Source organism: Molossus molossus, unplaced genomic scaffold (genome assembly GCF_014108415.1).
Source record: "Molossus molossus isolate mMolMol1 unplaced genomic scaffold, mMolMol1.p scaffold_m16_p_8, whole genome shotgun sequence".
Lineage (NCBI taxonomy): Eukaryota > Metazoa > Chordata > Mammalia > Chiroptera > Molossidae > Molossus > Molossus molossus.
Genome location: NW_023425402.1, coordinates 73,418,671 through 73,435,764, shown reverse-complemented (window position 1 = coordinate 73,435,764; position 17,094 = coordinate 73,418,671). Strand labels below are relative to the sequence as shown.

Genomic DNA, 17,094 nt, shown 5'->3' with positions numbered 1-17,094 from the left:
GTCAGACCAGGTCTTGGTTAAGCAACCTCAGTACTTGAGCTTTGGCTAGGAAAGAATTCAAAGCCAAGATTCACACCATAAGAGAAAGTTTATTTAGAAAGTCACAGAGGTAGAACAAGTGAGTGGTAAGAGAAGTGGGCTCAGGAAACAAGTTACAGAGGCAAAAGAAGGGCCCTTAGAGCTTGGGAGAGAAAAAGGTAAAGATAACAGCACCTGGAGGGGGCAAGGGGTCGGGGAGGGGCAAGATGGTATACTCCCAGGAGGGGAAGCATGCTGGGTCCTCTGTCCTAAGGGCTTTCAAGGGTAGATGGAGATTTTAGGGGAGGTTCCAGGGGAGGATCTCAATAGAATATTCAGTAGCTTTCCAGGTATTTCCTTTCAGGGTCTTGGTTTCCACTGATTGGTTGGTACCAGAGCATGGGGTCATTAGTCAATGTAGCTGGTCTTGAGGTCTGGTTTTGCTGCTTTTCTGGGCCTGAAGCTGAAACACAGCTGAGGCCTAGGCATATTTGATGCAGGTCAGAACCTCATTGTCCTGGGGTCTCAATGCTTAAGGGCCATTTGATTTCCCGAGGGGGTCTACTACAAGACTAGCAACATACCAGGGGAGGAAAGAATAGTATAGTTTCTGCAAATTTAATAAAGAAATATTCCAAATCATTGGTAAAAATACTGAGCAAGGCACTGAGTCCCATCCTATCATCTAACCCCTCCCTTCAGATAGGCAGTGTTTGACTTGGAGTCACATAGGGAAGTTGTAAATCCTGGCTCTGCCCTTTACTAACGTCGTGGCCTTGACATAATGTACCAATGACATAAAATGTGTTAGTTTTTCTTAGTGAAATAATAGGAAGATTCAAAATTTAGCAGTTATGATAGAGAATAAGGATTTCACATACTGTTTAGAGTAGAAAACATAAGCTATGTTCTTTATCGTATGTTTTTCTTAAACAGGAAAAACGCTCGTTAGCTTGACTGTGGACGGGGAGTATCTCTATTGGATCTTCACAGCGACGGACAGCGCACGGGTTTACCGAGTGAGGAAAAGCGGTGGGGCGCCCCCCTCTGCGGTGAGGGCCCCGAGGAGCCAGCGCCTCTTGGCTTACAGTTCGGTGCTGCAGCCTTTCCCAGGTAATGAGGTCACAGTCTTACTCAGCTGGTTCTCCCAGGTCAGGGGCAGAAAAGTCTCCTAGTGTCTCCTTCTCCAGGCTGCTTCTCAACTCCTTTGTTGTGCTCTTAGCGTTGCTCCCAAAGGTCAGGACGTGGCGTGCGCTGTGATCGCTGTCTGCCTTGGATCACGCGTGTTCACGGCTCGGCCGCGGCAGGTGACCAGAAACACGGGAAACGCCCGTCCTGTCGTCCTGTCGTTCTCGCTGCCTGTCTCTCCCTCTCTTCTTCATCCCGGAAGCTCCCTTCTTTCTGTCTTTGTCTTCTTTGATGATATTTTAGACCCCCAACGGTGTCACAAAGCACTGCATAACATTTCAGATCTTTTTCAAGGTCAAGAGACTATTTTTAATAGTATTATGTACACATCAACCATTTAACATGTATACATTTGTGCTATCATTTTTATTAAGTTTCTGTCTTTCTAAAAATGTGCCACTCATAAAGTTTTTAGCATTGTGCCCCTAACTTTATTTCCCCCACGAACCCTGTGGATTTTATTGTAGTTTTGTATAATGCAATGACTTTTAGCAATGCCTGTGTGACTCTATGGGCAGAACTGACTATATATTTACTACTGTGAGTCACAATAAAAATGTTTGAAATCTAAAAACCAACCAACCAAATAAAATTAGCATAACACAGACTCATGGGAGATATTTAAGCCAAATGTGGTTTTTGAGTTTTTTTTCTCAAGTTCTCTCTGCCATTAAGATGTCTATATCATTCCAAATTAAGTATAATTCACCAGAGAGGGACAGAAATGAATAAAACAAACTCAAATAATCTTTGCTTAAATGTATCATTTATAAAATACATAAGGTACAAGATATTCAAAGATTTGTAATTTTATAAATACATTGAATGCACACTTTGGTTAAAGAATTTATTTTCCACTTTAAGACATTTAGGAGATTTTTTAAAAGTCCATGTAATATCTCTTTGACATTGAACAGATACACACATACACAGACATTTCTTAAAAACAAAACAAACAAAAAACTCCTGAGAATAGCATGAGTTTTCATGACTGGAATTCATTTAAACATGTGATTAAATATAATACTCTTATTATTTCAAAATAAAACAAGGGCCAACTTTATTTTGCTAGTGTCTAGGTACATTATAAAGAATACTTTAGCTCCATCTGCTGGAAACATGGAGCAATTACCAGTTACCTTGCTCCCTTTTTCTGAGGCACCTAACAGCTTCAAGATGGATGGAAAAAAAACTTGTCTTCCTGTCCTGAATAACATTTCCAACACTTCAACAAATCACACCTTATAAGTTAAATAAAAAAAAAAATTGTTACCCTCAATGTTAAATTTGTTGTTTCCCTTTTTACATATATGTGTATATATTTAATCTTTTTTTCTTCTTATTATAGATAAAGCATTTCTGTCTCTAGCTTCAGATATCGCAGAGCCAACTATACTTAACACCACGAACACCAGCCTCACAATCAGATTACCGCCTTCCAGGACAAACCGCACTTGGCACGGCATCACCAGCCCTACTCCAACATACCTGGTTTATTACAAAGAAGTTAATGGCGAGAAAAACAGCTCTGAACCAAAATATAGAATGCTGGTAAGCTGGAGATGTTGGCCTTTGTCAAAACAAGATACCTGTTTTGATATGAAATTCTCAGTCACAGTATTTTCTATGTCACTTTCTGAAATGTGCCATTAAGCAACCTCTTATAACTGATTCATTAAAACATATTGTTTCTAATCTTCTTGTCTGGGAGTAAGTTAAGCTTCAAGGAAGTATATTAACTGACCAGTTGGTAGATCGCCACAGTAACGATTTCCTGTGTGTCCTGAAAGAACTGGGTTTGTTACCCTCCCTGGCTATCTAATTAGCAAGACAGATGTGGTTTCATGGCCAACCCAGTGAACTGCAGATTGAGTGGTAAGAAATGCAATAGACAGAAAGAACATTGCTATATACCTCTTTCCTCCATAGCATATATCTAATACAGTTGTATATTTTTTACTTACTGTATGTTGTTAAATGTGCCATTATGTAGGGACTATGTTTTGATTTATCATTGTATTTCTAGCACCTAGCATAGTACTTGGCATTGTGTCAGCATTCACTAGGTATTTCTCGAGTGACTAAATAAACTGGTGCACTTTCTTGCATCATGGGCACTGGTGTTTTAGTTGTCCTTGTGATGGATCAAAGTAGCTAGTATTTTGCTTTGTGCTAATTATTTAACCAAGTCAAAAGGTGAATTGACCATCACCTGTTTGAGGTTAAGCACTGTATACTTTTCCAGAAAGTACAGCTGATTCTTGTTACCACTTTGGTTTTGTCTATTTTTATCTTTCTTTACACATTTCTAAAGAGAGTTACCTCAGAGGCAGTTTGGATCACTTGGCTGACCAAGACTGGGCTGGTGGCACTGGACATTTCTATTAGAGCTAATCTGTCTTGTTGTCTTCACATTGATACGCATCAAAGGCACGGGCTCTCCATCTTGTGCACCTTGCAGCTTTTAAATCTCTGGGTCCAGGTGTTACCTCAGACCAATTCAGCCAGAATCTCTGGGGTGGGACCCAGCAATCAGTATTTTCTTAAAATTTCCCAGATGATTCCAAAGTACAACCAAAGTTGAGAACCACTGCTCTAAGGAAAGCCTTTCTACTTAAGAATGACTAGATGATGTAGCTTAATCTTTAACTGTATTCATGTATATGTCGCATCCTTCCGATACCTTCTTGCTGAATTTCTAATACAATGCTAATGAAATAGTGTCCTCCTGTGGCCACGTAGCTTTCTGTGTGAAAGGAGTATGCTACAAAATTGACTGAAGGCTGTCGGTCACTTAGCGTTTATTCTTGTAGCTATTAAACAACTCAGGGCCGGGCAGATTAGAGCATTGAACATTGTAATTCAAGATCCAAGATTAAAAAGTAAACATTTTTGAGTCTTTTAATGTTTTATCTTTTTGATTAATTAGTTTTTCCCCATTTGTACAAAAAATAGAATCACATATTTATTTTTTTTAATTAATTACAGGAATTTCAGGAGAGTATAGCCCTTATTGATGACTTGAGACCATTTTCAACATATGTAATACAGATAGCTGTAAAGAATTATTATTCAGATTCTTTGGAACAATTACCTCTGGGAAAAGAGATTTGGGGAAAAACTAAAAGTGGAGGTGAGTTATGGGCTTGGTGTGAGTTGCTAGAGTGGACTTTTGTGATATATGTGATGTGTATGTTTATATTTGTCTTTACCTGAATATTAAGTAGTCTTTATCGTGTGATTTTTTTTAAAGCTTAATAAGAAAAATGCATTGGTTGGAAAATACTCCGATGACTTGATTTTTGCTCTAGCACTAGAAGTTGATAAATATATTCCATCAAAATGAAAAGCAACTAGAAGCTGAAACATCAGAATCAATACTGTTTCACCAAAAAACACATTCTTTGGTCCCACCACACAGTGTCACCACCTTCCCATAGATTCACAGTTCTTTGTGCACACAAGGAGACAGGAAAACCAAGCCTTTTCTCCACGAGACTTTTACTGAGACCACTGAGATTTAAAGTAATATAACATACTGCCTTAAGGAAAATGGATCTAGAATCTAAAAAGGTATTCTTAGAGGTGGCGATTTTTATAAGTTGATACTACTTTCCTATGTCTCTGATGAATTCACAAAAATCACACCAATTTGGTTGTTCATCATCATTGGCCAAATCCTGGAGCTAGAGTCAGAGAACGATTTAGTCATTTGGCAAAAATAAGTGAGAGCCTTTCAGGCAGCCTGTTCGCTTACCATTATATAAGAGGCTGGCTTTCCTTCGGAACATCTGTCACTCATTCTGCTCACATGATATGACTATTCCTCAACCAAGACCCCATTACTCTTTCCGTCTTCCAGTGCTGTTGCAACATCCTTGTCATGCATTGCTATTTATTTCAGTACCAGAGGCTGTTTGGCTTATTAACACCACCACGCAGTCAGACACCAGCCTTGTTATATCCTGGAGAGAATCTCACAAGCCAAATGGACCTAAGGCGTCCGTCCGCTATCAGTTGGCAATCTCACATCTGGCCCTAATTCCAGAGACTCCTCTAAGACAAAGCGAATATCCAAATGGAAGGCTTGCTCTCCTTGTTACTGGACTCTCTGGTGGAAAACTATATGTATTAAAGGTACAGTGAGGATATTGGGTACTTTTATTGCCATTCTCAAGCGCAAGTGCTGAAAAGGTTAAGCAATTGGGTTTTGTTTTGTTTTGTTTTTACAAAAAGGTTCTGGCCTGCCACGCAGAGGAAATGTGGTGTGCTGAGAGTCATCCTGTCACTGTTGAAACGTTCGACACACCAAAGAAACCTTATGCCTTGGTTCCAGGGAACACTAGTTTGCAATTAGATTGGGAGGCTCCATCTAATGTTAACCTCATCAGATTTTGGTTTGAACTTCAGAAGGTAGATCACACCATGCAATTTTAGTGCTATTTTTTTCTTTATGCTATAAAATAAGTTGAAAGTCCTTTAGCATATCTCTAGAACATTATCTTATATAAATCAACAATATATTTGACAACATTCATTGATCCAGATTTGCCATAGAGAAGCAGTGAACTATCTAGATTAATTTCTGATAGACAGAATTCCCAAAAAGATAAATTTGTTCTTAAAAGGTTTCATGTGTCCCGCCTGTGTGGCTCAGAGGAATGAGCGTCGTCCCATGGACTGAGAGGTCCCAGTGTGATTCCAGGTCAGGGCACATGCCCAGGTTGTGAGCCCAATCCCCAGCAGGGGGCATGGAAGAGGCAGCCAATTGATGTTTCTCTCTCACATAGATGTTTCTATCTCTCTCTTCCTTTCTCTCCTTCTAAAAAATCAATAAAAACACATTTAAAAAACGATTTCATATAAAAGGATATAGGTTATGCTTTACAGATTTTATATCTTACTTAGTTTATATGTTATCACATGGTTCTCTGGTTTAAAGTCCATAGCAGTTTGGTATTTTCTATTTAAAAAAATGAAAGACGTGTACAAGCAAATAACCAAAACCTTGTTTTGAAATCTTTTTTCAACCATTCAAGGGCTGTATAGCAATAAGAGAGAAGTAAAATATAATTTATAGTTTATAATATAAAATATAGTTTATCTTGTCATGTAAACTATAAGTGTTCCTCATCTAAAAATATTCATGCTTTAACCAATATAAAAATATCCACTGAATTTTAAAGTATCAATTAATTTAATTGATTTTTATATTACAACACTTGGAATGGATCATTACATTTTTATAATTGCTACATTTCATTTTCACCATTTTATATGTGTATGTCCACATTTGTAAAAATTTGCTAGGAATTTTTTTTCTAGTGGTAACTTAAAAACAAATCAGTATAGTCATGAATTCATTTTTTTTAAATGAAGTTGCTCTCAGGATGTTTTTTAGATTTTACTACATAAGATTATTTGATGATCTTGTACTTTAAGTCTTTTTTTTTTTTTTTTTTTTTTTAATCCTCACCGGAGGACATTTTTCCATTTTTTGTTCAGGTAGAGTGGGAGGGAGAGAGAGGAACAGAAGGAGGGAGAGAAACATCAATGCGAAAGGGACACATGGAGTGGCTGCCACCCGCACGACCGACCAGGGCCGGGGACAAACTGCAACCGAGGTACGCGCCCTTAGCGGGAACCGAACCCGGGTCTCTCAGGACCGCAGGCCGACGCTCTAACCGCTGAGCCAAACCGGCCAGGGCGATGATCTTGTACTTTTCCATAAAAAAACTATGAACTATGTGAAACAACGGTGAATATTGAGTTGATAAAACCAAAGGCCATAATTTAATGGGGCCTTTACAATTAAGCATTTTTGCGGTGATGTGTTGCCTATTTAAAAAAATGGTCATCTTATTAAAATGCAGTTAAATTGGAGAAACTGGAGGACCTTTTTTTTTGACATCGATTTAAGTAAACTTAATACAGTTCAGTGTAAAGTCAAAGAGAGCAATCTAAAGCTCATTTCCCAGATCAAGGAAGTGAAATGGAGAAAGATTTTAGAGATGCTGATCTCTAAGCTCTCACTTTACTGATGAGAGGTCGGAGACCCAGACAGGCGCCGGTGTGAGTCAGATATCACCAGCCAGGCTGAGGAGGACCCCAGCGGTGACTCATTCCTACTGCAGTCCTTGGGTGCTGTCCATGAAAGCAACATGAGTCATTAAGTCACCCAACTCCTCAATGTTTGGAGAAAGGACAGCAGACAGAGACTGCTGGTTCAGTCCGCATGATTTTCATGCAATACTTTTTGTTTCAAAACTTCCTGTTGCTCAGCGCTTGCTCAACGCAGGTTTCAGAAAGACCATGAAAAAAGTCATGAAGCTAAAATTGACTGATGCAGTGATTTCTATATGTGTGACCCTCTATAGATACTAATTGATGAACACAGTAGAAGGCTATGTTCTGAGAGGGTTAATGAGTGATATCTAGTCAGAAAGTTCTATCTCTTTTGAACCCACCTTATAATAATAAGACAGCTGGGAATGAATCTATAACTCTATAATGAAACTTTGAGGTAGATAATAAGGTTGAATATGTGTCTGTTTTATTAATTTTTTTAGAAAGGATAGAAGGAGACAAGGATAAACTTCTAATCTCTTTTCTGTTGAAAGTTGCCTATATGGAAAATGAGATAATTTGAGCACAAGGCTAAATTTCTACCTATGTTTTAAATTTCATAGATTTAAAAAAAATTGTAATAGTGTATAGAAGAACATATTTGATTTAATATTGAAGAGAAAGAAGTAATTTTGTTTTGGCAATTTTTTTTTTCATGGAAGTTCATTAAAACTGTGTTTTTCTCAGCTATCTAGGAAAATCCCTGTCAGAACCAAACATTTTTGAAGTTCCAGTCAGTGAGACATCATAGTCTGCACCATCCCCCACCCCGAAAATCCCTCTATGGTAGCTTTTACCCCTGCACTTGTTGGCCCCCGACAAATGGAAGGTTCTGCCTCTCTTGTGATTTACTGGGGTACCCGTGGCACCTCTCCAAGTTTGTGGTCTGTCTAGAACATTCATTGCTGTGGTAAGGTTGGTGCTCTACAGTTTTCTAGTAGTACCCTTGGTCAGACATCTCCCTGATATCTCAAGGATCTGTGATGATTTCCGGATGGTGTGAAATGTTGGGCCACCTAGACTATTCACCTAAGGTAATTTCTATAGCAGATCATTAAGGAGGCAGGGCCACAAAGGGCTAAAGTTTTTGAGCCAGTAATTGATCAATCAATTTCTCGCTCTCTCTCTCTATAGGTTCAGAGTAAATGTTATGGGTCCAGTGTTTCTGTTTCATTAGGTTATATGTCTCAGTGGGATCCGTACATTTACAAGTTTATTAGGCAACGTCCCTGACATCAACATTTCTACTTTTTTCTCAGTCCTTCCATTCACCTTTTTTTTCTTTGTGTAACAAGGTGGCTTACTTTCTCAAAGGGCTATAGAAAATCATTCCTAACTGAATAGAAAACTAATAGAAAGTGTCCATCCCATGAAATGACATGACCTTGGAGTGCTAAATGAAAAAGGAGATGTAAAGCAAAGTTTATTTATGGAAGCAGACCTTCATAAGAAACTCTTCTGGGGAAAATACACTAAGCACCCCTGACAAAATGCCACATCCTATGTCTTTTCCTATTTTTACATTGAAAAAAAAAATACTTTTTCAAATAATGACATTAACGGTGATTTTTTTTAAAAGTAATGTCACAGCCCTGGCCGCTTTGGTTCAGCGGTTGGAGCTTCGGCCTGTGGTCTGGAAAGACCCGGGTTCGTTTCCCGCTAAGGGCACGTACCTCGGTTGCAGTTTGTCCCCGGCCCTGGTTGGGCCGTGTGGGAGGCAGCCACTCGATGTGTCCCTTCACGTCGATGTTTCTCTCTCTCTTTCTCCCTCCCACTCTATCTGAACAAAATGTCAAAAAATGTCCTCAGGTGAGGAAAAAAAAAAAAAAGTAATGTCACAGAGAAAGAAGTTTAAGTATAATTAGAGACCCAGTATCTAAAGTGGAATGAAAGTTAAGATTTTTTTTTTTTTTTTATCCTCACCCGAGGACATTTTTCCATTTTTTGTTCAGGTAGAGTGGGAGGGAGAGAGAGGAACAGAGAGAGAGAGAGAGAAACATCTATGTGAAAGGAACACATCGAGTGGCTGCCACCCGCACAACCGACCAGGGCCGGGGACAAACTGCAACCGAGGTACGTGCCCTTAGTGGGAACCAAACCCAGGTCTCTCTGGACTGCAGGCCGACGCTCTAACAGCTGAGCCAAACTGGCCAGGGCGAAAGTTAAGATTTTTTATATTTAACTTCTAACCTTGCTACTTACTGGCTAAGTGATGGTGGGCAAATTTTTCTTCTTTGGGGATCTAGTCTTCCATTGTATAATAATAAAGGTAACTAGTTAGATGTGTGAAAAGAGTTTTGGAAAGAAAAACTAAATGTTTTAATCTATAATTCTTTTCATAAAATTAAAAACATATAAAAATATTATTATTTTTAAATCAACAAATCTGTGGAATTGAAAGTATCATTGTTTTGATCCATCATTGCCCCTCAGCAACGAATTGGCATTCTTAGCCATCCTGACTTCATGTAGGCACATACGACTAGCAAAAACAGGAAGTCAAGTTCCGAATCTTCTCCAGTGATACATAGTCAGAAGTATATATTCCCAACTTGGACTTATCCTGAGAACTGTCCTTCAAGTCCCTTATAGCTTTTTGTAAAAAAATAAAAGGCTGTTGGTGGTAGGGATGATGTTTGGGGTCAAATATAAAGAAGCTCTTATTTTTTTAATAGAAAATAAATGTTACTTATAGTTTAATTTCATGCCTTGGTTTGTGAATTCTGTGTTTAAGAAGGTTTTCTTAAAGAAACAAGAATGTTAACTGAGTCTTCTTTTTCCAGTGGAAGTACGGTGAGTTTTACCATGTTAAAGCTTCATGCAGCAAAGGTCCTGCTTACGTCTGTAACATCACAGATCTACAGCCTTATACTTCTTATAATGTCCGAGTAGTGGTGGTTTACAGGACAGGAGAAAATAGCACCTCACTTTCAGAAAGTTTTAAGACAAAAGGTGAGTACTAACATATAGCATTCAGAAAACCCTCTATGTTTCTCAATTCTTTTCTCAGCACTTATTTCACCAATACTAGAGGTTGACATTTCTTAAAAGAGTAAATTACTATTTCTAAAACTTGAGTGAAAAAAATTGAAAAAAGTAAGGAGTTCTTATAGGCAGTAATGAGATAATAATCACATGATCTTGCAAAATCCTGAACAGGGCAAACTTATCTTACATTTCAGTATTCAGATTTCCTGTCTGGCTGTGATATTTTGTAGTAAGAATTAAATGAAAACAATGTTATTGAGTCTTCAACCAGAATTTATATCCTGACTGCTATAACCACATGCTAAAGACAAAAAAACAAGCAAAACTAAAACATATATTAAACTAACTAGTGTTCTAAAAGATACCATAATTCCAAGTGTCTCTAATAAGAATCAAAGGAAAATGCTACAAAACTTACAATATTTTTTTTGGTATCACTTATTTTATATCAAGCTAAAATATGTTGCTCCTATAATAAATCCATCACTAATAAACACTTCAGATACTCATTTAAAAATATGCACTCATATGAAAATATTTCTGAATATCTCTTGAATGTATTTGTCATTCCTCTTAGTAAATATAGTCTATAGAAATATGTTGTGCAGAATATGTTATGATTCTAACATATCAATCAATATTTATTTTTGTTTATTTCCAAAGCTGGAGTCCCAAGTAAACCAGGCATCCCAAAATTATTAGAAGGGAGTAAAAATTCAATACAGTGGGAAAAAGCTGATGATAATGGAAGTAAACTTATATACTATATCCTTGAGATAAGGTATGTCTGTTGGCAAAAATGCTTTGTAAACTACAAAGAAATAAGTAGGTAATTATAAGCTGTTATTAGATCAAAATTAACAATACTTACCAATATAGATTTTATAAATAAATATGAAGGATCTTTAATTTAAGGACCTTGAATGTGTCATTACATTCTTTGCTCAGTTCCTAGCAGCTAGCCTTGGCATGACAATTATAAGGCAGATCATATCAGTCTCCTTAGAGGTCTGTAGCTTCTTGTGAAAACTTTATGGAAATAATTTCATCATTGGCACATGTTATTTATACTTACTTAATATTTATTCTGTTCAAGAAGCTGAGCTGATGTTTAATGTTAGATGATGGTATGCATGTAAATTTCAGATGTGAATTTGTCTTAGCAAGATGAATAATGTCTAGTGAAAATTGTCAATGAGCTAGGTATTTTTTAGAATGTAAAATCAGGTGTAGGTCACACAGGATTCTCTACCCACCGTGGAGATTACAGTTTGTAGTGCGTTTCCAGGGATTGAAAATATGCCTTTGATGAAAAATGATCAGCTGATGAACATACGAGACCTCAGATCCAGCCAGTGTGGAGCTCTGTGAATCATAACTGGCTCAGATGAACAGATTTCATGCCAACACGAAGGGAGAATTTCAAATTCCACAGACACGCCCCTCACGGGACTATGAAGCCATCTTTTAAGAAGCTCCAAGGACAAAAGTCACTTCCATAATTATAGTCCTGGCTACTTGAGCTTTAGATCTATTTTTGCTTCATCTTGCTCTGGCATTCCCATAACCTTAAAAAATGTTCCTGCTCATGCTAGAGGGTTACGTTAGACATATTTCTAACTGAGACCTTCTTGAAATTTCTGTGACTGTTTTTCAGTACAGAGTGAAATTCATTCTGACCTGCAGCACTGTCTTGGTGGTCTGTTACTGTAATTATTTTCACCAATCAGGCCTCAGCATGGTCTTGTAGGATGCCTTTAACATATTTGCCTCAGTAACAGCTTATATGCATCACTTCACAAATACTTTGCATTTTTTTTTTTGCCCCAAGTTTCTACTCTCAGGGCAGGGACTGTGGAATAATGGAATGAATTGCTGTACCTTTAGCATCTCAAAGTAACGTCTTTGGTCAGTATACTCTAGTATACCCTGTGTACTTGCTGATAGTATGGTGGTAGTGATAATGTTAACTGCATGAACTCAGGAGCTGAACTGTGTTCATTTCTTAGAGTTTCCACAACAAAGTACCACCAATGGATGGCTTAAAATATCCTCTTTATTCTCTTTACAGTTCTGGGTATTAGGGTCTAAAATCAAGGTGTCAGCAGGACCACGCTCCCTCTGGAGGTTCTAGGGAAGACTCTTTTCCTGCCTCTTCTTAGCTTCTGGTGACAGCCGCCAGTCCCTGAAGTTCCTTGGCTTGTAGATGCATCACTCTGGTCTCTGGCTTTGTCCTCACCTGGTGTTCTCCAGGAGCATCTAGAGATAACACAGATACTGTCTCATATATTTTCGTCCTTTTTTTTCTTTATCCTCACCTGAGGACATTTTTGCTTTTATCTTCAGATACAGTGGGAGAGAGAGAGGGAAACATCGACGTGAGAGAGACACATCAAGTGGTTGCCAACCACACTACCCCAACTGGGGCCGGGGACAAACTTCCACCGAGGTACGTGCCCTTAGCGGGAACCAAACCCTGGACTCTCCGGTCCGTGGACTAACGCTCTAACTGCTGTGCCAAACCAGCCAGGGCTCGCATATATTTCCTATATTCATGGTTTTGCTTTCTTTTGCAGAAAGGGTACTTCAAACAACTCACTGAACCAGAACCTAATGTGGAAGATGGCATTTAATGGGCTCTGCAGTAACATCTGTACATGGAAGTCCAAGAACCTGAAAGGAACATTTCAGTTCAGAGTAGTAGCTGTAAATAATCTGGGATTTGGTGAATATAGTGGAATCAGTGAGAATATTTTATTTGCTGGGGGTATGTTACCATGTCTACTTACTTGCTAACTTATTACCCAGAGGTTCAGAGAGAAAGATAGTGCACTCTCAACATGAGCAATAAATTGAGTGACTGTGTAATTTACCGTCTAAACTACAAAATTATTCCTTTCATCTGATGTGATCTACTTAAAATATCAATATCATCGACATGTTTCTCCTCAGTAATAATCAGCTGGTTCTTTTTTTTTTTAATCTTCACCCGAGGACAATTTTCCATTTTTTGTTCAGATAGAGTGGGAGGGAGGGAGAGGAAGAGAGAGAGAGAGAAACATCAACGTGAAAAGGACACATCGAGTGGCTGCCACCCGCATGACCCAACCAGGGCTGGGGACAAACTGCAACCGAGGTACGTGCCCTTAGCGGGAACCGAACTCGGGTCTCTCTGGACCACAGGCTGACGCTCTAACCACTGAGCCAAACTGGCCAGGGCTCAGCTGGTTCTTAATGCCCACCTCATCAAGTCCATTCTCCTAGATAGAATTCCAAGGCTATCCAGAGTCTGGTCTTTATCCAGCCTTGTCCTGTTCTCATCTTCTACACAATAGACCTAAAACGAGATTTTGTCTCTTTCCCAATATCTACACCTTCCACTATGTGTCCCGTTTCAGTTTGTGATACATCATCTTTCTAATCACATAGGCTAGAAATCTCAGGACAATGTTTAATTTGCCCCTCTACCCATTCACCAAGTTCTGTTGATTTCCCATCTTGATGTCTGCCTGATAAGTTCCCGCCTTCCTGTTTCCACTTTGGCTCTCCTAATTTAAGCTATCATTTCTGGCCTGTGCTTTTGGCTCAATCACACACTGACAGTTAATCTAGCCACAGTACAGCTGGATCACTCAACCCCTCTCTGAAGTGCCCGAAATTAGCTCTCCATTTACTGCCTTCAGGACTGTGTACAAATTTGTGGTTTGTCCTCCACCTGTGGCTTATCTTTCCCAGTATTCATCCCTATGCTGTGGTCACATCAGGCTGGTGGAAAGCATTTATGCCACTAGGTCTTCCGCCCTGGTTTCCTTCTGGAATGCAGGTCCCCACAACCTACCATTCACCCTATTACCTGAAATTTCCTTTCCCTTACTTTGTGTCAATTGAAATTCTTCTCCTCCTCTAAGGCTTAACCTAAATGAACCCATCATGATACTTAACAGATACTCCTTAGGCAAGTAAATAATTGCATTTTACACACACACACACACACACACACACACACACACATACACACACACAGCCCAGTAGTCTATATAAAACCCTCATCATCCTTTTTAAAAATTATTTTTAGTTATCTGGATAAGAGTTCAGCAAACTTTTTCTGAAAAGAACCAAATAGGCTTTGCAGGCTGCATATGATCTCTGTAGCATATTTTCCCTCCTCTTTTCTTTTTTTAATAATACTTTAAAAATCATTCTTAGCTCATGGGCAGTGCAGAATCAGGCTGTGTTCAGATTTAGCCCACAGGCCATAGTTTGCCAAGCTCTGTCTACATGTTTATCTCCTCCACTCAACTGAAGCTACCTAAGAAAAGGTACCATGTTCTATGTTTATATTCCTCAGCTTAATAACTTTGGGATTAAATGTGTATATAAAGATGTTATAGAGAAATAATAATCCAGACTATATAATATATGAAGACTGAGACTTCTTTGTCCCAAATTTATTGAAAGGATTATCCATGTTTTCCTGGTCACTTTAACGTAGAAACCGGGGTGGGTTACATCCCTATAATGTATTAATAAACTGGTTGTTTGTGGGGAAAAAACACAGAAAAAACATTAACTTTTGATTTCCCATGGTGTAAATATTGTTATTACAGATGACTTCAAACTACATGGTTTAACTGGCCCCTAAAATATCATAGGAGCTAGTTCTGGTATATCAGGCAGAGCACCTAGTCTGTCTATTCTGTGAATTAAGTTATCTTTCTCATTTCTTTCTTTAGATGATTTTTGGATACCAGAAACAAGCTTTATACTTACTGTTATAATTGTAATGTTTCTGATCGTCATAATCCCATTGACTTTTGGTAAGTAAAAAAAAATTTAAATAGCTAATAAATTATTTACTTGATTACACTAATTGATTTATCACTTAGTTTATTTAATCTCCCACATAAAATAAATTTATGGAATTTATAATGTTACCTTTGGCTATATGTTCATAACCATTATCTTCTTAAAATTGTATTCTGGATCTAGGAGTAAGTATTTTATGAACAATATATCTATATTTACACTTCATGGTATACTTTAGATAAACCTACTTGCAAGAACACTGACTTTAACTTTCTTTAAAATAGTGTTTGATTCTGACTGACAATGTAACAAGTGCTTGTGGCTTATAGTTTGAAATAAATAAAAAAAGTACCCTGGGCATGTAAAAAAAGGATAGGATTAAAAAGAGACCAGTGGCAACCCTCAGTCAGGACAGTTCGGGTCTGTGGGCAGCCGGCCTGGTTGGAATGAGCGAGCCTCCTCCGCAGAAGAGCCGTTTCTGGCTCGTAGAGTCCACTCTCACTTTCAGATGTCTGACTTGCTCATTTCAAATCCCTGATCATTTATAAATGACCAGGAAAGCTAGGTTAGGTAGATAGAAAACTGGCTATTTCTCACTGTTCATTTTATATTAATGTGTTAGTCCCAAAAGTCCTTTTTAAAAAGATTTAGTTTAATAATGAGAAAGTACAGTGACAACCCCAAAAGCATTGGTCAAATATTGGGCCCACAGGGTTATTATAGTGATTATACATCCTGGTTCAGTCCTATTGTCTCAGCATAAACATCAGCAGCACTTTCTTTGTCCCTAAAATGTCTTGGTTTGGATTATAAGAAATATGGTCATTTTATCATTATTAATATTATGAGTCCCTGACATGCTGAAACATTACAAGAAAAGCTTATTTACCAGAAAAGAACACTCAAGTACATATTCAGAAACTAGTGTCTTTTTTTGTTTGTTTTTTTCATAAATAAAGAAAAGTTAGAAGAGAACGTTTAGGGAAAAGTTACAAACATAAAGTTGAAATCTCTCAGGATAATGAATGCCAATATTTCACTAACTCACTATTTAGTGTTCTCAGTCTTTATTCTTCCCCAAACTGATTGGAATCATAAGCTACTGGAGAGCACGTTGAAACTTGAATTAAGATTTCTTTCCACAGATTCCACCCAGATAATATATGGGACTCCTTCAGTGAACTTGGAAAGCTAAAAATTCCAGCTGACCCTGCCAGGATATTAACCTGTGGTTCCAGGGAGTCTAAGTACCGCACAGCTGATGTTTGTGTCACTAAGCCCCTCCAGAGTCACGCATATGACTGCAGTATATTTGGCAGTTGGCATATAGTTGGAATAAAGCTTGTCTGCTTTCCTACTGGGAATGAGTTATACACGAAGAGTCTTCCTTCTGACCTTTGCTTGCCTACTTGTACATCACCATTGTTTAAACTCATGACTCTAGTGGATGAACATGAGATAATTTCAGACAACCTATTGTGCTTTCAAGACATCCTATGGATATCTGACTTTCTCAGGACTTAAAGGTCATTATTCTATTTGGAACTCACAGATTTTTGAGTGTAGCTAAGCTAATCTGGTTATTTAGGAGCAGTGCATGTGGTTTTACTAGTAGGGGTGTGTAAGTGCATGAGACAAGACTGAGTTATTAAAATAATGAAAAGTAGCAATTGTTTAAAAATGTCTACTGTACTGAGGGCTCTCATTAGTCATACTTATAAATATAAAATTGAAACAAGGTTTAAAAATAAGCATTGACAGGCTTTGCTGTGGGGAGCAGTCATATCTAATGTGCAACAATAGCCATATGCTGGGAGCAGAGGGAAAAGATAAAGCAGTAAAATACTTTGCTGACCTCGGAGCTTGTCATCTAATGAGGGAGGTAAGACCTACCTGTGTGAAAAGATGAACAGTGATTTATGTGCTAAACAACAACAAAAGGCAATGAATTGTACATGAAATACACAA

At 38.2% G+C, this 17,094-nt stretch overlaps 1 protein-coding gene across 2 annotated transcripts in view; it reads left to right on the top strand.

Moving 5' to 3' along the window:
• Positions 1–17,094, top strand: part of ROS1 (ROS proto-oncogene 1, receptor tyrosine kinase) — a 96,734-nt gene that overhangs the window by 53,587 nt on the left and 26,053 nt on the right. The window contains exons 27-36 of one of the 2 annotated variants that reach the window (XM_036248746.1): positions 440–442; positions 955–1,131; positions 2,555–2,757; positions 4,195–4,339; positions 5,111–5,343; positions 5,443–5,619; positions 10,116–10,284; positions 10,984–11,101; positions 12,897–13,087; positions 15,054–15,137. In XM_036248746.1, coding sequence (XP_036104639.1) covers positions 440–442; positions 955–1,131; positions 2,555–2,757; positions 4,195–4,339; positions 5,111–5,343; positions 5,443–5,619; positions 10,116–10,284; positions 10,984–11,101; positions 12,897–13,087; positions 15,054–15,137 — 1,500 coding nt within the window. The remainder of the gene's footprint in view (positions 1–439; positions 443–954; positions 1,132–2,554; positions 2,758–4,194; positions 4,340–5,110; positions 5,344–5,442; positions 5,620–10,115; positions 10,285–10,983; positions 11,102–12,896; positions 13,088–15,053; positions 15,138–17,094) is intronic. The other variant, XM_036248747.1, reaches the window with a different exon arrangement.